The sequence below is a fragment of the Mustelus asterias genome, chromosome 21 (genome assembly GCF_964213995.1).
Source record: "Mustelus asterias chromosome 21, sMusAst1.hap1.1, whole genome shotgun sequence".
Classification (NCBI taxonomy): Eukaryota; Metazoa; Chordata; class Chondrichthyes; order Carcharhiniformes; family Triakidae; genus Mustelus; species Mustelus asterias.
The window spans coordinates 37,566,867-37,591,717 of NC_135821.1; the positions used below are offsets into that span (position 1 = coordinate 37,566,867).

General features: G+C 45.7%; 1 protein-coding gene across 5 annotated transcripts in view; it reads left to right on the forward strand.

Moving 5' to 3' along the window:
* sh3d21 (SH3 domain containing 21) overlaps window positions 1-24,851 on the forward strand; it is a 126,796-nt gene that overhangs the window by 16,159 nt on the left and 85,786 nt on the right. For 3 of the 5 annotated variants that reach the window (XM_078237773.1, XM_078237776.1, XM_078237777.1), the window contains exon 4: window positions 10,287-10,402. The exons of the other annotated variants lie outside the window; for them this stretch is intronic. In XM_078237773.1, the coding sequence (XP_078093899.1) occupies window positions 10,287-10,402 (116 nt within the window). The remainder of the gene's footprint in view (window positions 1-10,286; window positions 10,403-24,851) is intronic. 5 annotated transcript variants of the gene reach the window in all.

Consider the following 24,851-nt stretch of genomic DNA (forward strand, 5'->3'; position numbering starts at 1 on the left):
GCTGTTTGTGCGGGGCCCCCAAATGCGCTCGATGTCAGGTAGGTGTCAAAGATTCTTAATCAATCTTCGACAAGTGGGAAATGCAAATAAAGCCAGTGAGACAGATCCCAAACGCAGCTTAAAACTGAAAGGAGCTAATCTCATTCCAAACTGAATGGGAGTTCGTTCGGAATCTGGGACATCGGCGTAGGAGCAGGCCATTCGGCCCTTTGAGTGTGCTCCGCAATTCAATAAAAACATGGCTGATCTCTTTCCTGTCTGCCCCATCCACCCCCCTCCCCACATTATCATTGACTCCCTCATCTATCAAAATCTATCTCACTCTGCCTTGAATAAATTCAATAATTCAGCCTCCGGGGAGAGAATTCCACAGACTGATGACCCTCTGAAGGTAAAACCTCTCTCCTCATCTCCATCTTAAAAGGGAAGCCTCTTCTTATCAATCTATGTCCCCGAGTTCTAGTCTCCTCCACAAGAGGAAATGTCATCCCGGTATCCACTCTATCCGGTCCTCTCAGGATCTAAAGGCCAGGATTTCGCTCTCCCCAATAGTGGGTTTTTAGGCAGTCAGGGGTGTGGGGGGGGTCTGAAATTGAAAGAACAGGATTCCCTTCATGTTTCTGTCCACCTTAACCATTCAGCGATTTCACTCAGGGTGTTGGGGGCGGGGGGTGGGGGCGGGGGGGGTGGGAGGAGGGGGGGGGGGCACCCTCACCTCAATTGAGGCCCTCAAGTGGCCAATTATTCAACTTGTGTAGAGGAAGGCTGAAAATGGAAAGAGTTACATCTCAGGCAGAAAGGAGTGCGGGGTGAGGGCGGAGGCAGGTGTGTGCCTCGATCAGAAGGCCCTTGCTGAAATCGGGCACACCCCCCCCCCCCTTAAGGTCTGGTGGCCTCTGCATGTCCCTCCACCCACCCTCCCTCCCCAGATCTCTCTGCCAAGACCCCAGTCACCCCCTTCTCTACTCTTGCCACCCTGGGACTCCTTGAACAATCCTGGGCCTCCGGTGCCCAGACAGAGGCTCCGATGTCCTCCTGCATTTCTTCTTCTGTCCACTGTGGTGCTGTCACTGCAGGGGCTGGAGAGCTACCAGCCAATCTGATTAGCCGGCAGCTTTCTAAGGCCAGCCTTCCTCCCGAGTGAGGGGCAGAATTCCCACCTGCAGCCACTTCATCCTCATTTGAGCTTGTGATGGCTGTGGGGCAGTAGGAGTGGGTGGCAATCTGTTCCCTGCTGACTCTTCAGATGGCGGAAAATGAGCCTCTGCTATTGGAGAAATTCAGGTCTATGCGTTTGAATAAGATCACTGCTGGTTCTTCTAAACTCCAGTAGGATGAAGGCCCTACCTGATCGATATTTCTTCATGAGATAAACCCTTCACTTTCTCTGAACTGCTTCTGAAGCAATTAGATCCTTATTCAAATAAGGAGATCTAAAATGTACATATCCAGATGTGGTCTCACCAAGGCCTGGTACAGTTGCAGTAAAACTTCCCGACATTCATATTCCATTCCCTTTGCAATAAATGATGACATTCCATTTGCCTTCTCAATCGCCTGATGTTCTTCCATACATGCAGGGTGGAGTAGTGGCAATGTCATTGGACCAAAGATCCAGGGTAATGTTCTGGGGACCTGGGTTCAAATCCCACCACGGCAGATTGTGCAATTTGAATTCAATACAAATCTGGAATTAAAAGTCTAATGCTGACCATGAATCCATTGTTGATTGTCATAAAAACCCATCTGGTTCAGTATTATCCTTTAGGGAAGGAAATCTGTTGTCCTTTTCTGGCCTGGCCTACATGTGGCTCCAGAGCTGCACCTCTCTAAAATGCTCTCTGAAACGGCCAAGCAACAGTTCATGGGCAATAAATGCTGGCCCAACAGCAACCCCCACATCCCCTGAATGAATAAAATACTAGGACACCCAGATCCCTCTGTACCTCCGGGTTCTGCAATCTTTCTCCACTTAAACAATAAGCTGCTTTTCTACTCTTCCTGCCAAGGTGGACAAGTTCACATGATCATACATTATACTCCATCTGTCACATCTGTGTCCACTTTCTTAACCCGCCCGTATCCTTTTGTAGGCTCTTTACCTTTTCCTACGTATATTTCCTACGCAAATTTAGCCACCATGCAGTCAGTCCCTTCATCCAAGTAATTGATGCAAATTGTAAATAGTTGGCGCCCCAACCCTGACCCCTGTAGCACCTCACCAATGAATGATGGCCAGCCTGACAGTTTTGAAAGCTGAAGGAGGACAGAGATAAACAAGGGTGGGCGGGCCAGGCCGTGCTTTCCTGTTTCACACAGAGTTCGCTGCTGCTCGGAGACTCCCATCTCTGAATCAAAAGCTCCAGAGAATTAACTAAAAAACGCGGACTGAGGGAGTGCTGCACAGTCGCGGTCTCCCCACCTCCTCAGATGGATTTAAGAAGTCCCATGGTGCTACTGAAGGAGAGTAAGGGCGTTTCCTTCATCGTCTTGGCCAATATCTGTCCCACAATCAACATCACTAAATCTGACCATTATCATATTGCTGTTTGTGGGAGCTTGCTGTACACAAGATTGGTTGTCACAATTCCTAAATTACAACACTTCAGAATTACTTCATTAACTGGAAAGTATTCTGGGATGTCCTGAGGTCGTGCACAATGTTGTATAAATGTAAACACGTTCTTTCTTTCTTTCATTCTTTTGTTCTCTATCTCTTAGTCTCTTTCTTTCTCTCAGCTCTTGTCTCTCTCTCTTTCTTTCACCCCACTCTCTCTTGTCCCTCTCTTTCTCTTCCTCGCCTCCCTCTCTCTCTCTTTCTCTCATCTCTCTCTCTCTTGTCCCTTTCTCTCTTTCTCTCATCCCTCTCTCTCATCTCTCTCTCTCATTTTCTCTCCTCTCACCCTTTTTCTCTTGTCTCTCTCACTTTCTCCCATCTCTCTCTCAAATTCTCTCTTCCTCTTGTCTCTCTCTCACTTTATCTAGTCTCTCTCTTTCTCTCGCCTCTCTTACTTTCTTTCTTTCTCTTGTCTCTCTCACTTTATCTTGTCTCTCGTTTTCTCCCATCTCTGCCTCACTTTCTCTCTTTCACTCGTCTCTCTCTCTCTCTTTCTGTTGTTACTCTCTCTCATTTTACCTTGTATCTCTCTCCCGTCTCTGTCACTTTCTCTCTTCCTCTCATCTTTCTCACTTTATCTTTCTCTCTTTCTCCCGCCTCTCTCTGTCATTTTCTCTCTTTCTCTTGTCTCTCTCTCTCACTTTATCTTGTCTCTTTCTTTCTCTCGTCTCTCTCTCTCTTTCTCTTGTTTCGCTCTCTCCTCGCTTTCTCCTATGCCGTTTATTTGCTGAACCTCAAACGGGCATTTCCTTTGCCTCTCACACACTAATGCTCATTCTACAGACCAGTACATTGGTCCTCTCTGTGCCTTCCTCTGTATCGTGTTTCACATTTGCTCACTCCCCAGCTGTGACACACTAACTGTGCTCTGTTGTTAATCCTTACTTAATCAACGTTAAGGCAGATGTGAGGTTTGTGCTGTTGACTAGCTCACTCTCATTGCAAAAGCCAGATGCAGCTATGTTTCAATAGCACATGAATCTTGTTTTCATATCCTTTTGAATATATCTGATCCTCCTTTAAACGTCTCCATCAACTGCAGCATGAAGCAGCAACAGCAATATTTTATGTTTGTCTTCATCTTCAGGAGGGCAGGAAGTGGTGTGAATTTCCCCAGCAAATGATTGAAAGGAAACATTGAACATGCTAGATTCACAAACACATGGTGTAATGTTTCCATTTATACTGACAGTGTTTCTGTGCCTCGGACTGCATGGGCACCATTTACTGCAAACGCCCACTCATTCACTCTGCCTTATTTGTAATCTTTATAATAACACATATATTTCCATAGCACCTTGCATGCACTAAAACATCCCCAAAACACTCTGCAGCAGTGTAATAGCTTGACACCGAGGCACGTAAGAAGGTATTGGGACAGATGGCCAAAGTCTTCATCAAAGAAGAAGGTTTTAAGAAGTGTTTTGAAGGAGAAAGTCATTGGAGAGGTGGACCTGTTTAGGAAGGAAGTTTCAGAGCTTTGGGACTTGACAGTTGAGGCCGCAGCCACTCATGTTGGAGTGACTAAAATCAGGGATACTCACAAGGCCAGAATTAGATGAGTGCAGCGATCTCACAGAGCTGTGGGTCTGCAGGAGATTACAGAGATATGGGAGTGAGTTTTCCCATTCCGCCCACTATGGGAATTGGAGCAGGGGAGGGGCAGACCATGGAAAGGTCCGTTGACCTCGGGCAGGTTTTTCCAGTTTTGGGGCGAGCACGGCCGGAAAATCCTATGGAAAGGTCATGGAAGAATTTGAAAACGAGGATATGAATTTGAAAATGGAGGCGTCACTTGCCTGGGAGCCAATGTAGGTCAGAGGGCACAGGGGTGATGGGTGCTGAACAGGACTTGGTGTGAGTTAGGACACGGGGAACAGAATTTTGGATTACTTCAAGCTTCCAGAGGTGAGAATGTGGGAGACAGGCTGGGAATCCATTTAAATAGTCAGGGTTAGTTGTAACCAAAGCATTGTTGGGGTTCCAGTATCAGATAAGAACATAAGAAATACAAGCAGGGCTATACCATATGGCTCACTGAGCTCCCTCTGCAGTTCAACACAATCATGCCTGATACTCTGCTTCATATAAAGACGAGGAGTGGGACGAGGCCATTCGGCCCCTCAAGCCTGCTCTACCATTCGATTAGACCATGCTGATCTGATGGAGGCCTCAGGCCTGCTCTCCTATCTAACTCCCATAACCTTAAACTCCCTTGACAATCAAGAATCTATCTACCTCTGCCGTAAAAATGTTCAATCGCCCAGCCTCCACTGCTCATGGGGGAAGAGGATTCCACAGACTATCGACCTTCTGAAAGAAAATAATTTTCCTCATCTCCAGCTTAAATGGGAGATCCTTTATTTTTAAACTATGCCCCCCAGTTCTGGTCTCTCCCACAAGGGGAAACATCCTTTTATCATCCACACTATCAAATTGCCTCAGTGTCTTATATGTTTCAGCTAGATCGCCCCTCATTATTCTAAACCCCAATAGATATGGACGCAGGCTGTCCAACCTTTGCTCCTAAGATAACCCCTTCATCCCAAGAATCAGTCGAGTTAACCTTCTCTGAACTGCTTCTAATGCAATTATATCCTTTCTCATAAGGAGACAAAAAATGTATGCAGTATTTTCTTCAATGCCCTGGACAACTGTAACAATACTTTTCTCCTTTTATACTCGATTCCCCTTGCAGTAACCACCAACATTTCATTTGTCTTCCTAATCACTTGCTGTACCTGCAGACTAACTGTATGTGATTCATATACCTGAGCACCCAGATTGGCACTGCTGCCTCACAGCGCCAGGGACCCAGGTTCGATTCTGGCCTTGGGTCACTGTCTGTGTGGAGTTTGCACGTTCTTCCCCCTGTCTGCGTGGGTTTCCTCCGGGTGCTCCGGTTTCCTCCCACAGTCCAAAGATGTGCAGATTAGGTGGATTGGCCATGGTAAATTGCCCTTTAGTGTCCCAAGATGTGTTGGTTAGGGGAATTAGCTGGCTAAATGCACAGGATTACAGGAATAGGGCGGGTGGTGGGCCTGGGAACATGCTCTGTCGGAGAGTCGCCACAGACTTGGTGGGCTGAATGGCCTCTGTGCTGTAGGAATTCTTTGGCTCTGAGAGTGGGCGGAGTTTGGGGGGAGCACAAAGGCCGGCACAGACCATTTAGGCTGGATGGTGTGTTTTTGCGTTTCTGTGCAACAGGCAGGTGAGATTATCGTGGCGATTGTTTTCAGGAAGTGGTTTAATATCGCTGTACTACGATGAAATGTGTCCCATTGTGGTGTGATTGCAACCCAGTGGAGAAAGCAACCTGACCATCCACAGGAAGTGACACTATCAAAGGCAGCTTCATTCATTATCAATTGATTTTCTTTGCTCTGTAACACTGGCCACAGCCCGGGGCGACTCCAGTGTGCATGCCTGCTTGGACTAAGAGTTGGAATGTGTTGCTGCCTCAGGAAGCAGTCAGAATCCGGACTGTCATTCATCAATGGTACAGTGTGAAGCATGTGTTGGGACTGTGCATGACTTGAATGGACGAAGGTGGGGAATTGAGCCACAGGGAGCCAGAAGGTCAACTGACCAGGCAGGGAATGTAGATCTGGGTGCAATCAGTGAGTACCCAGAATTGCAAGCAGAATTTAGCGTCGCTATTTCCTTATTGTGGCAGAGGGTGAATTATATATTTTTATTGTCACTGATGATTACGTATCTACATAAAGCCCAGATAAGGGTCTGTTAGTTACCTCTCGCGTATTTTTAAATTCATTATATTAGTATAGATGATTCTAAGTTGCTGATTGATGCTGAGCAGTACTTGCAGGTTTTAGTTATATCAGCTCGTGTGGCTGCAGTTTGAGTTAATCTGTGGACATTCAACCCTAAAGGAAATCGAAACTTGTGTGCGGTCTGCAAATGATGCTGTTCCCTCGTGGGAGGAATCTAGAACTAGGAAACAGAAGCCAGAATTCCCCAACCTCGCCCGCGTCCTGGATTCTCCAGTCCCGCTGCTGTGAATAGAGATTTGGCTGGGCACCGAATTCTCCATTCTCGCTGGCAGCGGTAACGGAACGTGAACAGCCAAAGAATTCCGGCCACGGTTTCAAAGTAAAGGGTCTCTCCCATTTAAGACTGAGCTGAGGAGGGATTTAGTCTCTCTGATGGTCGATAGTCTTTGGAATTCTCTATCTCAGAGGGTAGTGGACGCTGGATCATTGAATATATTCAGGGCTGAGTTAGACAGATTATTGATCTAGAAGTGAGTCAAGGGCTACGGGACATAGGCAGGAAAATAGAGTTAAGGCCACAGTCAGATCAGCCATGATCCTATTGAATGGTGGAACAGACTGGAGGGGCTGAATGGCCTACTCCTGCTTCTACTTCCTGCATTCTTCTGCCTTATTTTGATTGATTCAATGAGTGAATCACTGTGACTATGAGAGTCAGATATGTGTCTAGATTTAACTGATGTGTATAAATTGAATAGCTCACTCTTGTTTTTCTGTATTGTTTGGCTACTTTCTTGCTTGCTGCTTGTGAATTAAGCTGATGAACCCTCATGAATCAGCCCAGTGATCTGATTTGATTTGATCACATATATTGGTATGCAGTGAAAAGTATTGTTTCTTATGCGCTATACGGACAAAGCATACCGTTCATAGAGTACAGAGTGGAGAAGGAAACAAGAGAGTGCAGAATGTAGTGTTACCATCGTAGCCAGGGTGCAGAGAAAAATCAGCTTAGTATATGGTAGGTCCATTCAAAAGTCTGATGGCAGCAGGTAAGAAGCTGTTCTTGAGTCGGTTGGGACATACCTAAGACTTTTCTATCCTTTTCCCGATGGAAGAAGATGGAAGAGAGAATGTCCGGTGTGTGTGGGGTCCTTAATTATGCTGGCTGCTTTTCCAAGGCAGCGGGAAGTGTAGACAGAGTCAGTGGATGAGAGGTTGGTTTGCGTGATGGATTGGGCTACCTTCTCAAAGGAGCCATGCCAAGCTGTGATACATAATAGTGGCCTGATGAGGGCCTGGTTAGTGCAAGATATTTTGAGTTAATGCTTAACATGTTGCGGCTCTGTGCTGGCGCTGCCTGTCTATTCTCCTGACATTGGTTTCTTGCCATCTCTCTGCTTACTGTACCTGAGCTTCAGGTACTATGGAGATTTAGATACACAACCCACCCTTCCCCCAACTTCTGGTTCCCTTCTAAAGGGGGAAGTTCTATATTTTGTTTGGATCCACATTCAAAGGGCCACTCAGTGGGAGTGGGATAGGACCCCTCCCTCATGGAGTGCAGTGCAAGAGGGATTGGGTGGCCAGTGACTCTGGCATGATCCATACATTGGCGGTGATTTAAGAATGGTTATTCGTGCTTGGACAGGCCCCTGATATCATTGCTATTGAGCTTTGTGAAATATCTGAGAGGATTGTCCTTTCTACATATCCGGGCCTGCAATAATTTGATATTTCAACATTTCTAGGTGTCAATGTCACTAGACGTCTATAGCTTTCAACCAGTTATTTCACTGGAAGCTTCTTAAAATGCCCTGGATCACCATTCTGACCCATTAATTTCTATTCATTGGACATAGATGTCGCTGGCTGGGCCAGCATTCATTGCCCGTCCCTGAGGACATTTAAGAGCTGTGGCTCTGGAGTCACATGTAGGCCAGACCAGTAAAGGATGGCAGATTTCCTTCTATAAAGGACATTAGTGAACCAGATGGGTTTTCCTGATAATCGACAATGATTGCATGGTCATCATTCGACTTTTTAGTGCAGATTTTTATTCAAGTTAAATTTCATCATTTGCCATTTGGGGATTCGAACCCAGGTCTCCAGAGAATTATTCTGGATCTCTGGATTACTAGCCTAGTGACAACACCACTATGCCACTGCATCCCCTGAGGCATAACATTAGTCCATACAGTCTCCGAAAAGCATCAGCCAATACTTATGGATATCAACTGGTGATGAGTGTCTGGAACAAGCTGCCAGAGGCAGTAGTAGAGGCGGGTACAATTTTGTCTTTTAAAAAGTATTTAGACAGTTATAGGGGTAAGATGGGTATAGAATCATAGAATCATAGAAACCCTACAGGGCGGCACGGTAGCGCAGTGGTTAGCACTGCTGCTTCACAGCTCCAGGGTCCCGGGTTCGATTCCCGGCTCGGGTCACTGTCTGTGTGGAGTTTGCACATTCTCCTCGTGTCTGCGTGGGTTTCCTCCGGGTGCTCCGGTTTCCTCCCACAGTCCAAAGATGTGCGGGTTAGGTTGATTGGCCAGGTTAAAAATTGCCCCTTAGAATCCTAAGATGCGTAGGTTAGAGGGATTAGCGGGTAAATATGTGGGGGTAGGGCCTGGGTGGGATTGTGGTCGGTGCAGACTCGATGGGCCGAATGGCCTCCTTCTGCACTGTAGGGTTTCTATGATTCTATGATTTCTATGGGTATAGAGGGATATGGGCCAAATGTGGGCAATTGGGACTAGCTTAGTGGTAGAAACTGGGCGGAATGGACAAGTTGGGCCGAAAAACCTGTTTCCATGCTGTAAACCTCTATGACTCTTTAACTGATACACATACAGACAAGGAGATGGACAATTAGAAATACATTGAGATGGCCTCTTTCTGCACTGTAGGGTTTCTATGATTACAACATGGAAACAATTTGTGTGAGTGTTTACCCTCCATGTGGGCACATCCACACAGGTGGACAGATAGACAGTAATTGATAGTGGCGGGCTGGAAGAGACACCAACAATAATTGTTCAGAGGGAAGGCTTGAGTCAGACTTTGAAAGAACAATCTGAACTATCCTCTGGGGTCAGTTCAGATCCCAGGTAGCTTTCACAATGGAGGCCCATGGACAGTGTAATGCCACTTGTAAAAGGAAGTGTCCATTGAGGTACTGAAGCAAGTGGAGGGAGGAGATGTTGGGTTTTGTCCCTGGTTGGTGCTGGGTTAGTTGATCTCTGGAACAGCTTAAAGGGTGTCAATATTGGCAGAAGGAGGCCATGGCTCCCAGGCCGGATTGCAATTCAGCGGGAGGCTGTATGGCTGACACGTTGAGGATTGGGTTCAGCTGTGATGCCTTCTGTTGCTGAATAGCCTGGAAACAGTCATGATCTGGGTTGACTCAATTTTTTCACAATTTCATTGGGGCAATTAGGGGCATTTGTTTCACTCAGAGGGTGGTGAATACCTGGAACGAGCTGCCAGAGGCAGTAGTAGAGGCGGGCATAATTTTGTCTTTTGAACCATAGAACCATAGAAAATTACAGCTCAGAAACAGGCCTTTTGGCCCTTCTTGTCTGTGCCGAACCATTTTTTAAAAAGCATTTAGACAGATACATGGGTAAGATGGGTATAGAGGGATATGGGTCAAATGAGGGCAATTGGGACTAGCTTAGGGGTTTAAAAAAAAAGGGTGGCATGGACAAGTTGGGCTGAAGGGCCTGTTTCCATGCTGTAAACCTCTATGACTCTGTGATTCATTTGTATGCCCTAGTAGCGGCTTTGGGACTGTGTCCCAGTAAGGACATAATTAGAGGGAAAATTGCAGAACTGTGAGTATAGGAGGGGTGTATAACAGTGACTGCTGACTGCAACAACAACTTGACCCCTGTGGACTGAGAGAGAACTGATGATCGGGCCTGTGATTGCAGAGAAAGCATTGAAGAAGAGGAAGCAGAGATGGTGTGAGGTGGTCATGTCATACAGCCCTGCCAAATCTGAGCAGCTGGAGCTGCAACCCGGAGACATCATTGAGATCCTGGATGAGGTGAGATCCCAGTTCAATAACACTGTACAAGTGAATAAGTTTGTCTTCATCCCGATTCTTGGGGGCTTCTATGTGTACTGCTGCTTTCTTTGAGGTACATAATGGAGACAGTGTAGTTAGCGGGATAGATACAGTTCTCTGCAGCTGATAGGCTGAGTCCTGAAGGATGTGTTGCCTGTCCAGTGCCAGTTTTAAGTTAATCTCCTCGAGACTGGAGAGGAACTTGCAGTGGGAGGGGAAAGATCTGGTCACCATGGTCCACGCAGGTACCAATGATATGGGTAGAATTAAGCAAGCGGTTTTGCTGAGCAAATATGAACAGCTAAGGGATAAATAACAAAATAGAACAACAAAGGTAAAAATCTCTGGATTGCTATCTGAGGCATAAGCAAATTAGCATTGGATAAATAAGGTCAGAGAGAGGAATGCATGGCCCAAGGATTGGCGTGGGAGAACTGGGTTTTGATTCATGGGACTCTGGCACAAGCCCTGGGGAAAGAGGGAGATGTACAAAGAACAAAGAACAATACAGCACAGGAACAGGCCCTTCGGCCCTCCAAGCCTGTGCCGCTCCCCGGTCCAGGATTGAATCCTGAATCCAGGATCCCCGCCCAATTTTCCAGCCTATCTACATACTAATATCCTATCCACCGAGCTGTCCCTCACAGCTATGATGCTTTGTTCATCACAACCTATTAACTCACCCCTACCCCCCCCATTCCAGACCATGTGATCTCCAGGGAGAGGCGAAAACCCAGAGTGAAAACCCCAGGGCCAATATGGGGAAAAAAAATCTGGGAAATTCCTCTCCGACCCCGAGGCGATCGAAACAAGTCCAGGAGATCACACTGGCCCTGATCGGAAAATGCTTCCCAACCCTATTCATTTCCACTTCCACGAACACCATATGAATTCCCTGCCCCCGAGACAGGTTCCCAACTATCCGCAGTCTCGCTCTGTACTGGCACCAGCAAGATGATCATAGAATGAAGCCTTGAAACGAGAAACAAAGAACAACTAGCCCGCGCCGCTCCCTGGTCCAAACTAGACCACTCTTTTGTATCCCTCCATTCCCACTCCGTTCATATAGCTGTCTAGATAAGTCTTAAACGTTCCCAGTGTGTCCGCCTCCACCACCTTGCCCAGCAACCCATTCCAGGCCCCCACGACCCTCTGTGTAAAATATGTCCTTCTGATATCTGTGTTAAACCTCCCCCCCTTCACCTTGAACCTATGACCCCTCGTGAACGTCACCACCGACCCGGGGAAAAGCTTCCCACCGTTCACCCTATCTATGCCTTTCATAATTTTATACACCTCTATTAAGTCTCCCCTCATCCTCCGTCTTTCCAAGGAGAACAACCCCAGTTTCCCCAATCTCTCCTCATAACCAAGCCCCTCCATACCAGGCAACATCCTGGTAAACCTCCTCTGTACTCTCTCCAAAGCCTCCACGCCCTTCTGGTAGTGTGGCGACCAGAACTGGACGCAGTATTCCAAATGCGGCTGAACCAACGTTCTATACATCTGCAACATCAGACCCCAACTTTTATACTCTATGCCCCGTCCTACAAAGGCAAGCATGCCATATGCCTTCTTCACCACCTTCTCCACCTGTGACGTCACCTTCAAAGATCTGTGGACTTGCACACCCAGGTCCCTCTGCGTCTCTACACCCTTTATGGTTCTTCCATTTATCGTGTAGCTCCTCCCTACATTATTCCCACCAAAATGCATCACTTTGCATTTATCAGGATTGAACTCCATCTGCCATTTCTTTGTCCAAATTTCCAGCCTATCTATATCCATCTGTAGCCTCTGACAGTGTTCCTCACTATCTGCAAGTCCTGCCAGTTTTGTGTCGTCCGCAAACTTGCTGATCACCCCAGCTACTCCTTCTTCCAGATCATTTATATAAATCACAAAAAGCAGAGGTCCCAATACAGAGCCCTGCGGTACACCACTAGTCACAGGCCTCCAGCCGGAAAAAGACCCTTCCACTACCACCCTCTGTCTTCTATGACCAAGCCAGTTCTCCACCCATCTAGCCACCTCCCCCTTTATCCCATGAGATCCAACCTTTTTCACTAGCCTACCATGAGGGACTTTGTCAAACGCTTTACTAAAGTCCATATAGACAACATCCACGGCCCTTCCTTCGTCAACCATTTTGGTCACTTCTTCAAAAAACACCACCAGGTTAGTGAGGCATGACCTCCCTCTCACAAAACCATGCTGACTATCGTTAATGAGTTTATTCCTTTCTAAATGCGCATACATCCTATCTCTAAGAATCTTCTCCAACAACTTCCCACCACGGACGTCAAGCTCACCGGCCTATAATTACCCGGGTTATCCTTCCTACCCTTCTTAAATAACGGGACCACATTGGCTATCCTCCAATCCTCTGGGACCTCACCTGCGTCCAGTGACGAGACAAAGATTTGCGTCAGAGGCCCAACGATTTCACCTCTCGTCTCCCTGAGCAGCCTTGGATAGATTCCATCAGGCCCTGGGGATTTGTCAGTCTTTATATTCTCTAACAAACCTAACACTTCCTCCTTTGTAATGGAGATTTTCTCCAACGGTTCAACACTCCCCTCAGAGACACTCCCAGTCAACACATCCCTCTCCTTTGTGAATACCGACGCAAAGTATTCATTTAGGATCTCCCCTACTTCTTTGGGCTCCAAGCATAAGTCCCCACTATTGTCCCTGAGAGGTCCGATTTTTTCCCTAACAACCCTTTTGTTCCTAACGTATGAATAAAATGCCTTGGGATTCTCCTTAATCCTGTCTGCCAAGAACATTTTGTGACCCCTTTTTGCTCTTCTAATTCCCCGTTTGAGTACTTTCCTACTTTCTTTGTACTCCTCCAGAGCTCCCTCCGTTTTTAGCTGCTTGGACCTAACATACGCCTCTCTTTTCTTTTTGACCAGTCCCTCAATTTCCCTGGTTATCCACGGTTCTCTAATCCTACCCTTCCTATCCTTCTTTTTTACAGGCACATGCTTGTCCTGTAGCCCTAACAGCCGTTCCTTAAAAGACTGCCACATACCAGATGTGGATTTACCCTCAAACAGCCTCTCCCAATCAAGAGCTGCCAATTTCTGCCTGATCCCACTAAAGTTAGCCTTCCCCCAATCCAACACCTTACCCTTGGGACACCACACATCCTTTTCCATCACTATCCTAAAGCTAACAGAATTGTGGTCACTATTTGCCACATGTTCCCCTACCAAAACTTTGAAGACCTGACCGGGCTCATTCCCCAGTACCAGGTCCAGTATAGCCCCCTCTCTAGTCGGGCTGTCTACATATTGTTCCAACGAACCCTCCTGTACACATTTTACAAATTCCTCCCCATCCAGAGTCCCTGCCCTCAGCGATTTCCAGTCTATACCAGGGAAATTGAAGTCTCCCACTACAACAACCCTATTTTTCCTGCACCTATCCAGTATCTCCTGACATATCCATTCTTCCACTTCCCTTGGGCTGTTGGGGGGCCTGTAGTACACCCCCAACATAGTGACTGCGCCTTTCCTGTTTCTAAGCTCCACCCAGAGTGACTCGTTACACGACCCCTCTGAATTGTCCTCCCTCTGCACCGCTGTAATATGCTCTCCAACTAATACCGCTACTCCCCCACCTCTTTTGGCCCCTCCTCTGTCTCGCCTAAAACACTTGTACCCCGGAATATTCAGCTGCCAGTCCTGTCCCTCTTTCAACCAAGTCTCTGTCACCGCAACCACATCCAAATTCCTCGTGCGCATTAAGGCCCCAAGTTCGTCTGTCTTACCTGCTACGCTCCTTGCATTGAAGTATAAGCACTCCAGACCTCCAGGCTCAGTGAGGTCGTCCTCCCCCAGAGTGCTCTTCTTCTTTGCCAGCCTTGTCCCAGCCCCAAGCTCGTCCCCAGCCTCCACTCTTATAGACCTAATAGTTTGATCCCCACCCCCCTGCCATACTAGTTTAAACCCCCCCGAACTGCACTAGCAAAGCTCCCAGCCAGGATATTTGTGCCCTTCCAACTTAGTTGTGACCCCTCCCTCTTGTACAGGTGCCATCCTCTCCTGAAAACTTCCCATTGATCTATGAAAATGAAGCCCTCCTTCCTGGACCAGTCCTTTAGCCAGGCATTCATTTGTACCAACTCCCTATTCTTAGCCTCACTGGCATGAGGCATTGGGAGCAGCCCAGAGATGGCCACCCTAGTGACCCTACTTTTTAACCTATTTCCCAACTCCCTGAATTGCTCTCTTAGGACCCCCCTACTCTTCCTATCTACGTCATTTCCACCAATGTGTATAAAAACTGGTGCGGTGACCTTTGCCCGAACTACATTAAGACCAGAACACTGGCCAATCGTGTAAACAGTGTTGTAGAGAGGACTTTCAACTAAATAGTGAGGGGTGCGTTCACGTGAGGGGAGAATTGGAAAGTTGAAGAGAAAGGTTAAAGCAATAGTGCAGGGGAGTGATGCAGGTAATCAGGGTGAAGGGACTGAGCGTGTAAATATGAGTGCACTATCAAATAAGGTCAGAATAGAGGAAAGATAAAAAGACTGAATTAAAGGCTCGCTATTTGAATGCATGCATTCATAACAAGATGGAAGAATTGATAGCACAAAGAGAAATAAATTAGTATGAAGTGATTGTCAGTACTGAGATGTGGTTGCCAAGTGATTCAGGCAGGGAATGAATATTCAAGGTATCTGACATTTTAGAAGGCAGGAGGAAAAGAAAAGGAGGTGAAGTAGGATAATTAAGGATCTGATCAGTACAGTCGTGAGAAATGAACTTGGTTCAGAGGATCGAGGCACTGAATCACTTTGGGTGGAGAAAGAAATAGTGAAAGAAAGAAGTCACTAGAGTAATTTATATGCCCTTACAGTACCTACACTGTAGGACAGAATATAAATCAAGAAATATTGGGGGCTTGTAAGAAAGGTACTGCACTAATCAGGGGCAATTTCAATCTGCGTATAGATTGGATGAATCATATTGCCAAGGTATCCCAGGGGCGTGGGGAGGGGTGGGGGGTGAGTTCATAGAGTGTCTGTGGATCAGCTTCGTGGAACAATAAGTTCTGGAAACATCCGAGGAACAGGTTATTTTAGACCTGTTAGTATGCAATGACATCATAGTGAAGAGTCACCTTGATAAGAGTGATCATAACATGACAGAATTTGACATTAAGTTTAAGGATGAGAAATGTGGGTCTCAAACTAGCACCTTAAACTTAAGTAAAGGTAATTACAGTGTTTTATTTTAATTCTTTCGTGGGATGTGAGCATCACTAGCTGGGCCAGCATTTATTGCCTGTCCCTTCAGAAGGTGGTGGTGAGCTGTCTTCTTGAACGGCTGCGGTGCATTTGGTAAAATGTACTGTTTCGCTTGGGTGAATTAATCTAAAGCCAAGTAAAGATTGTTCTCTGATCTCCTTCCTCACCAATTGAAATCTATAGGAAGTATGATGTGATAACGGTGAATGAAGCTCTCAAGGTGAAGGTGGAAATTAAGATTTTTTTTTAAGACAGAAGATTACAATCTGAGAAGCTTTTGTGAAGATTGGCTGGAAGCAATGTGAATTGTTAGGGTATGACACCCCACTGATATTCTCAGAGACTGAATCTCATGAGCAGTGGAAGAATTAAGTAGATAAGTGGATATTATTACGTCCCTGCCAAAGAGAAAACAAAGTGTGGCCTTGGCAATGTTCCTAACAAAACTAAAATCAGAAGCAAAGGTTTTTTTTGGAATACTGTCAGTCGGATACTGAGAAAGGTTTGGCTCTTAAAATTAAAGTGCATGGGATTGGGGCTACTGTGTTGAGATGAGTAGAAAACTGGTTGTTAGACAGGAGACAAAGAGAAACAAAAAGGGTGCCACGATGGTACAGCGGTTAGCACTGCTGCCTCCTAGCTCCAGGGACCAGGGTTCGATTCCCGGCTTGAATCACTGCCTGTGTGGAGTTTGCACATTCTACTCGTGTCTGCGTGGGTTTCCTCCGGGTGCTCTGGTTTCCTCCCACTGTCTAAAGATGTGTGGGTTAGGTGCATTGGCCATGCTAAATTGCCCCTTAGTGTCCTGGGATGCGTAGGTTAGAGGGATTAGCGGGGTAAATATGTTGGGTTATGGGGATTGGGCCGAGATGGGATTGTTGTCAGTGCAGACTCGATGGGCCAAATGGCCTCCTTCTGCACTGTAAGGTTTCTATATTCACTGGAATTTAGGAGGAATAAATGGGTCTTTTTCCAAATGGCAGGCAATGACTAGTGGGGTACCACAGGGTTCAGTGCTAGGACTCCAGCTATTCACAATATATAATGATAATTAAAAATAATAATATATTAATGATTTGATGAGGGAACTAAATGTAATATCTCCAAATTTGTAGATGACACAAAGCTGGGTGGGAGGGTGAGCTGTGAGGAGGATGCAGAGATGCTTCAGTGTGATTTGGACCAGCTGAGCGAGTGAGTAAATGAATGAAGATACAGTATAATGTGAATAAATGTGAGGCTATCCACTTTGGTAGCAAAAACAGGAAGGCAGGTTATTATCTGAATGGTTATAAATTAAGAGAGGGGTATGTACAACGAGTCCTGGGTATCCTTGTACACCGAATGTAAGCATGCAGATGCAGCAGGCAGTACAAAAAGCAAATGGTATGTTCATAGTGAGAGGATTTGAGTACAGAAGCAGGGATGTCTTACTACAATTATCCAAGGCCTTGGTGAGGCCACAGCTGGAACATTGTTTGCATCTTTGATCTTTTTATCTGAGGAAGGATGTTTGTGCTCCAGAGGGAGTGCAGACTGATTGCTGGGATGGCAGCACTGGCGTATGAGGAGAGATTGAGTCGGTTAGGATTGTATTTGTTGGAGCCATGATCTTATCAAATGGAAGAGCTGGGTCAAGATGCCGATCGATCCACTCCTAATTCATTTGTTTTTTTAAGTTTATTCAGTGTTACAAGTAGGCTTAGATTTACACTGCAATGAAGTTACTGTGAAAATCCCCTAGTCGCCACACTCCGGCGCCTGTTTGGGTACACTGAGGGAGAACTTAGCATGGCCAATGCACCTAACCAGCATGTCTTTTGGACTATGGGAGGAAACCGGAGCACCTGGAGGAAACCCACACAGACACGGGGAGAATGCGTAAATTCCACACAGACAGTGATCCAAGCCGGGAATCGAATCCAGGTCCCTGGCACTGTGAAGCAGCAGTGCTAATCACTGTGCCATCATGTTTGCGTAAATATGAGGAGGACTTTGCCGAGCAGCATGCACCTTTAATGTATAGTACGCTCTCACTTAAAGTTGCACCTGCCTCCCTGAACATTGCAACTTTAAGTAAAACAGGTTTTAAGTGAATCACAGGTTCCCATAGGAATCAGTATTAAAACCAGAGTAATGTTCCTTGGGATATTTCTCTCCCAGAAATGCAGATTGAAATAGTGCACCATACGTGTCCAGTACTTTGCATTCCCACTGGAATAACTTACAAAATACATCACTAAATAAAAAAGAAATGCTGCATAGTTATGTACTTTGGCACCTCCCTCAGCAGAAAAAAACATTAAAACATTAAAAACGGAAACGTAGATGCAAAAACGATCTTCCCGATGGTCTTCCCGATGGTGGAGGAGTCCAAACCAGGCATCACAGTCTGAGGATACAGAGTAGATCATTTAGAATGGAGATGTGGAGAAATTTCTTCACCCAGAGAGTGGTGAGCCTGTGGAATTCACTACCACAGAAAGTAGTTGAGGCCAAAACATTGTCTGATTTCAAGGAGAAGTTAGGTACAGCTCTTGGGGCTGAAGGGATCAAAGGATATGGAGGAAAGGTGGGATCAGGCTATTGAGTTGGATGATCAGCCATGATCATAATGAATGATGGCACAGGCTTGAAGGGCCGAATGGCCTCTTCCTGCTCCTGTTTTCTATCTTTACAGTTTCATGGATGGAATTTACCAGAAGGATGATCTATTGGATACCTAAAAGTCAGACTTTGATAGATTTTGAAAGATAGACGGTTATTCAGCCAAGAGTTGATTGTGGACTTTAACAGACTGCACAAAAAGTTTGCAGAACCCAATTTGGAGATTTTGTTTTTCAGAGCTTGCAGATAAATTGTTGGATCGTGCTGAGGTAGTAGTCACACATGGACAGCCTCCTCATCTTAACTGGAGTTTGGTTCTCAGAAAGAGACTTCTGTTTGGAGTAAGAGTTTACTGCCTGAGAAACATCTCCAGGAAGCATCCATTTCCATTAGCCTTGATGACAGAAATGGAATATTCCGCAGTGTCACAAACGATGGAGGACTCAGCGATTGCAAACAACTGCCTCGGGCAGAGACTGAGTGTCTTTGAACAAGGGGCACCCCTGAGAGCCAACAAGCAACCCTGGACACTTGCCTGTGGTACTCCCCGCATAGTGAGTCCCCGGCCCACCACTTGGCGGCAGGGAGAAAGGCCCTTGTGTGAGAATTAATTGCCCTCTTAGAAGCCTCAATTAGTGGTGGAGTAGGAAGGCCAACCACAGCATCCCTACCATGGGAGAGACAGGAAGGTGGTAGGCTCCCCACTAACCACCCTCTTGCCTGGCGAAATGCCCAGCAAACCCGCAGTCGGGGAGGGCATTAAATTCCATCCAATGTTTCCAAACGGAATGTGAAAGAAGTATTAATGGCGTCATGTGATTAGAATCAGACTTGGAAAAAGCAAATTGTCTTAAAGCTGCTCAGACAGTTTGCTCACCCATCTTGTCAAAGATTAAACATCCTGCTAAAGGATGCAGGTATGGTTGATGAGACATAGCTCAAGGATCATCAAAAAGATGAGGGCAAAATGTGAAATGTGTGAAAGTTGTCACAGGACACTGCCTCATTCTATTTTAAACCTTCCACCGGCACATGACTGGAATGAAATATTTTCATTTACACTTATAGACATGGAAACTGTAATAAGTATGCAGAAGTAGAAGTCCCTTCACCAAAATCACTTTATTTACGGCTCTAACTGCAGTCCATAGGTTGCTAGTAGTCAGCAGTCTTCCTTGGGGTGCGGGGGCCAGGGGAGGGGTGTCAGAGGAATTGACACTCCCAGTTAAGTACAAGGCAAAGACCCCCTGATTGGCCCATCAATTGAATCCTTAATCAGGGAGTTCATATTCCAATAGGCCAACCTCAGTGGCCATTTTGAAGTCATTACAGTAACCACATCTAGTCTTTCTACGGTAACACAGGGCAAGGACAAAAGGGTAACTGTAGATAAAGTCATGGAGAAATACATTGGGACTGACTTAGGACACCAGTTACATTTGTGGCTGATAATGAAGGGGAATTTGTGAATGTTAAAGTCACAAGTACAGCAGATGGAAGTCCTTTCAGCAATGGACTCTGTGAAATGAAATGCTGCGGAAAATTCTAACAGATCAACATACAGACAACTGCACTGGCACAGTTGGTTCTCGCAAAGAATTCACTTCAGATGGTTGGAGGGTATAATCCCTCTCAATTGGTCCGTGTGAGAAATCCCAAATTATCTTCTGTGTTGGGTGATTCTCCCCCTGCCTTATAGGGACAAGGATTAGTTCCATTGTTTCTACATATTTGAATGCCTTACATTCAGGGAGAAGAACAGGAAGCTTTTGGTGCAGTAATAGCGCCCCCACCGTTGGACCAGAAACTCTGGGTTTGAGTCTGATGCCGGGACTTGCTGTCCACAGAAGAAGCGTTCAATGTGGTTCAACGTGCTGATAATCAGCTCGGAAATCCTTCCCGCACTATTCCCCAGAGGGGTAAAAACAGTATGGGTATGAAGGTTACACTAATAACAGCATGGAGAGGTCGCGGAGAACATTTGGAGAGCTCTGAGGTATCATATACGATCATCTAAGATAGACTTTAATTCTGGGGATGTGGTATATTGTAAAGTAGAGGGCCATTAAGAATGGAAATATCCTGGTAAGATAATGGGTCATGATGGTAAGACAATGATGACCCAACATGGTAATCAAACTATTTGGGTTCCTTCCTCACCATTAATCTGATGTGGAGATGCTGGCATTGGACTTTAACCTGGTGTTGTGAAACTTCTAACTGTACTATTAATCTGGATTGATTACATAAAGGCAGAGTCTGGGAAGCTGTTCAGATGTTCCCTGTTTCCTCACACACTCCTGTGTCCTGTGGTGACAAAATGAGGAACAGCTTACAGCGGATCAGGGGCTGGGTGGTGAAAGGCTGAGTGATTCAACCCATCAAACCTGCAATGCCTTTCAATAAGGTCATGGTTGATCTGATTGTGACCTTAACTTCACTTTCCTGCCTGCCTCCCATAACACTTGACTCCCTTGTGCATTAACAGTCTGTCTAATTCAGCCTTGAGTATATCCAATGACCCAGCCTCCACTGTCCTCTGTGGAAGAGAACTCCAAAGACTAACAACCCTCTGAGAAAAGAAATTCCTCCCCACCTTCATTTTAAATGGGTGACCCCTTATTTCGAAAATGTGGCCCCACTCTGGATCCCTCCATGAGGACAAACATTCTCTCAATATCCACCCAGTCATAAGACAACCCCTTCATCGCAGCAATCAACTAGGACCATTCTTTGAACTGCTTGCAATTGAAGTATATCCTTTCATAGGTAAGGAGACCACAACATAACTCTGTACATTAGCTGCAGTCTGACCAATGCCCTGCACAGGTTTAGCAAAACATCCCTACTTTTATCCTTCATCCCCCAGCAATACGTTCCAACATATCACTTGCCTTCCTAATTACTTGCTGCACCTGCATGCTAATGTTTTGTGATACAAGGCCACTCAGATGCCTCTGTACACATCATGTGTCACCTATCTCCATTTAAATAAAATTCTGCTTTTAGATTCTTACTGCTAAATGGACAAACTCACGATTTCCCACATTATATTCCATCTGCCAAATTCTTACCCATTCATTTAACCTGTCTGTATCATTTTGCAGACTCTTGTATCCTCCTCGTAACTTGCGCTCCACCTGTTTTTGTATCATCAGCAAATTTGGCTAAAATACAGTCGGTCCTTTCGTCCAAGTCATCAACGTGGATCGTAAATAGTTGCGACCCCAGCACTGATCTCTGCATTACTCCACTCATTACAATTAGCCAGACTGAAAATTACCCATTTATCCTGACTCACTGTTTCCAATTAGTTGGCTTGTCCAAATACAAATCCACTACATCTACCGGTTCCCCTTTACAATGTCCCCTGCCTGTTACATCTTCAAAGAACTCTAATGAATTTGTCAAACACAATTTCCGTTTCACAAAACCATGTTGACTGCACGATTCTATCATGATTTTCTAAATGGACTGTTGCTACCTCCTTAATAATGGATTTGAGCATTTTCCTAATGACAGATATTATATTAACGTTGCTACTTTGTACTGCTTTCTTTCCTCTCCATTCTTGAATAATATTGCTATATTTGCGGTTTTTGATTTTAGGGAATTTTGGAAGAATCCAATCAATGCATTCATTGGGTGGGATTTTACGGCTTCGCTCGAAACTATAAAATCCCGCCCGAGGTCAACGGACCTTCCCATGCTCTGCCCCTCGCTCGCTCCGATTCCTGTGGCAAGCGGGATGGTACAATTCCAGCCATTATCTCTGCAGCAACATCATTTAAGACCCTAGAATACAGACCATCGTGTCTGGGGGACTTGTCAGCCTTTAATCCCAGTAGTTCCTCAGTATTTTATCTCATGATTGTGATTATTTTGAGCTCCTCCCTTTTGACTACTAGTCTTGGGATGCTTTTTCTGTCTTCTACTGTGAGATAGGTACAAAATACTTGTTCAGAATTTCTGCTATTTTTTTCCCATTGTTAATTCACCAGTCTCACCCTCTGAGGGACACATGCTCACTTTAGCTATTCTTTTTTCATATACCTAAGGGCGGAAGTGACATAGTGGTATTTGCACTGGACGAGTAATCCAGAGACCCAGGTTATTGCTCAGGGGACCAGGGTTCAAATCCCACCATGGCAGATGGTGAAATTGGAATTCAATACAAATCTGGAATTAAAAGTCTAATGGTGACGATGAAAACATTGTCAATTGTTGTAAAAATCCATCTGGTTCACTAGTGGCCTTTGGGAAAGGAAATCTGTCATCTTTACCTGGTCTGGCCTACATGTGACTCCAGAGTCACAGCAATGTGGCTGACTCTTAAATGCCCTCAGGGGTAGGCAATAAATAACCAGTGATGCCCACATTATAAATTAATTTAAAAAATATTTTGTAGAAGATTTGCTTTCTGTTTTTATATTTCTTGCCAGTTTTCTCTCACACTCCAATTTCTCCCTCTTTTTCTTAGTTATCCTTTGCTGGTTTTTAAAATGTGGGTTAGGTTGATTGGCCATGCTAAATTGCCCCTTAATGTCAGTGGAACTAGCAGGATAAATATGAGGGGTTATGGGGATAGGGATGGGATTGTGGTTGGTGCAGACTCAATGGGATGAATGGCCTCCTTCTGCACTGTAGGGATTCTATGACTCAGTCACACCATTGAGACAACATCTGGAGGGAGCTCAGCTGTTCTCTGAATACCCTGGTCACTGGGTCCCATCACCTCCTCACCTCTCCGTGTTCAGTTCCCTCGGTGACCTTCTACTCTTCCAGAATCATGAGGGCGGCCCTGTGGGTGGCCAGGAAGTAGCTGCCGTCCATTTCCATTTGCCCGCTGCTCTCTCCCTCTCAGCTTCTGCTCTCTGGAAGAAACCTTGCTGGAATTAACAATCTCCATACCACCTGGGCACTGCCATGAAAAGGAGGGGCACCCATTCCCTGGTGACAGAAACACTACCCAGTCCCAGACCACCTTGAGGGCTGTCTGCAATGAAGTGGTCTAACTGCTGAAAGGGACCACAAGACTAAACAAATGGTCCCCCTTTTCCTCTACAATCGCAGTGAACAGCTGCAGTAAACCCCAACATCTGCTCCCAGATCTGCTACATCTTTCCAACATTCTCGGATTTTATTTCAGATTCGCTGCTTCCACGGTATTTTGTTTTTATACAGGAAAGGGACAGTTTGATTCATCTTAAAATTATTAACCTCTGAAGTTTTTGTTAATTCATTTTCGGGATGTGGGTGTCGCTGGCTAGGCCAGCATTTATTACCCATCCCTATTTGCCCTTGAGAAGGTGGCAGTGAGCTGCCTTCTTGAATTTCTGCAGTCCCTGAGGTGTAGGTACACCCACTGTGCTGTTCGGGAGAGTGTTCCAGAAATTTGACCCAGCGACAGTGAAGGAACAGCCGATATATCTCCAAGTCAGGATGATGAGTGTCTTAGAGGGTAACCTCCAGGTGGCGGTGTTACCAGGTATCTGCTGCCCTTGTCCTTCTAGATCAGTGGTTCCCAAACTTTTTTCACTGGGCCGCACTTTCGGAATAAAAATTTGCTCGCGCCACACCAAATTTTTTATTGATAAGAAATACGTTCAAATATTTAAAAAAACAACTCCTAGCAGTGCTTGATTCATAACATAGAACACAACTACTTTATAATATCATCATGGGACATCCAGAAAGTATAAAACAATGCCTCACTTGATGCTCTTGCTCTCAGTTTGGAAAAATATCTATCCATGTTTAAATGTTTCTTTGATTGTCCTTGAATCTTCCCGCCACACTTGCCATCCTCTCTCACTGCACCAGTGTGGCGCGCCGCACCCTTTGGGAACAACTGTTCTAGATTGTAATGGTCATCATCTTGGAAGGTGCTGCCTAAGGAGCCTTGGTGAGTTTCTGCAGTGCATGTTGTAGATGGTGCACACTGTAGCTATTGTGTATCGATGGTGGAGGGAGTGAGTGTTTGTGGAAGATGTACCAATCAAACAAGTTACTTTGTCCTGGATGATGTCAAGCTTCTTGAGTGCTGTTGTAGTTGCACTCATCCAGGCAAGTGAAGAGTATTCCATCACACTCCAGTCTTGTGCCTTGTAGATGGTGGACATTTTGGGGATGTTAGTCGCCGCAGGATTCCTAGCCTCTAGCCTGCTCTGGTAACCACAGTATTTATATGGTTGGACCAGTTCAGTTTCTGGTTAATGGTAACTCCAGTGTGTTGATAGTGAGGGATCCAGTGATGGTAATGCCATTAAATGTCAAGGCACAATGGTTAGATTCTCTCTTGTTGGAGATGGTCATTGCCTGGTACTTGTGTGGTGTGTATGTCACTTGCTACTTGTTAGCCCAAGCCTGGACATTGTCCAGGTCTTGCTGTGGTTGGACATGGACTGTTTCAGTATCTGAGGAATCGCGAATGACGCTGAACATTGTGCAGTTGTCAGCGAACATCCCGACATCTGACCTTATGATGGAAGGAAGGTTATTGATGAAGTAGCAGAAGATGGTTGGGCCAAGGACACCATCCTGAGGGACTCCCGCAGA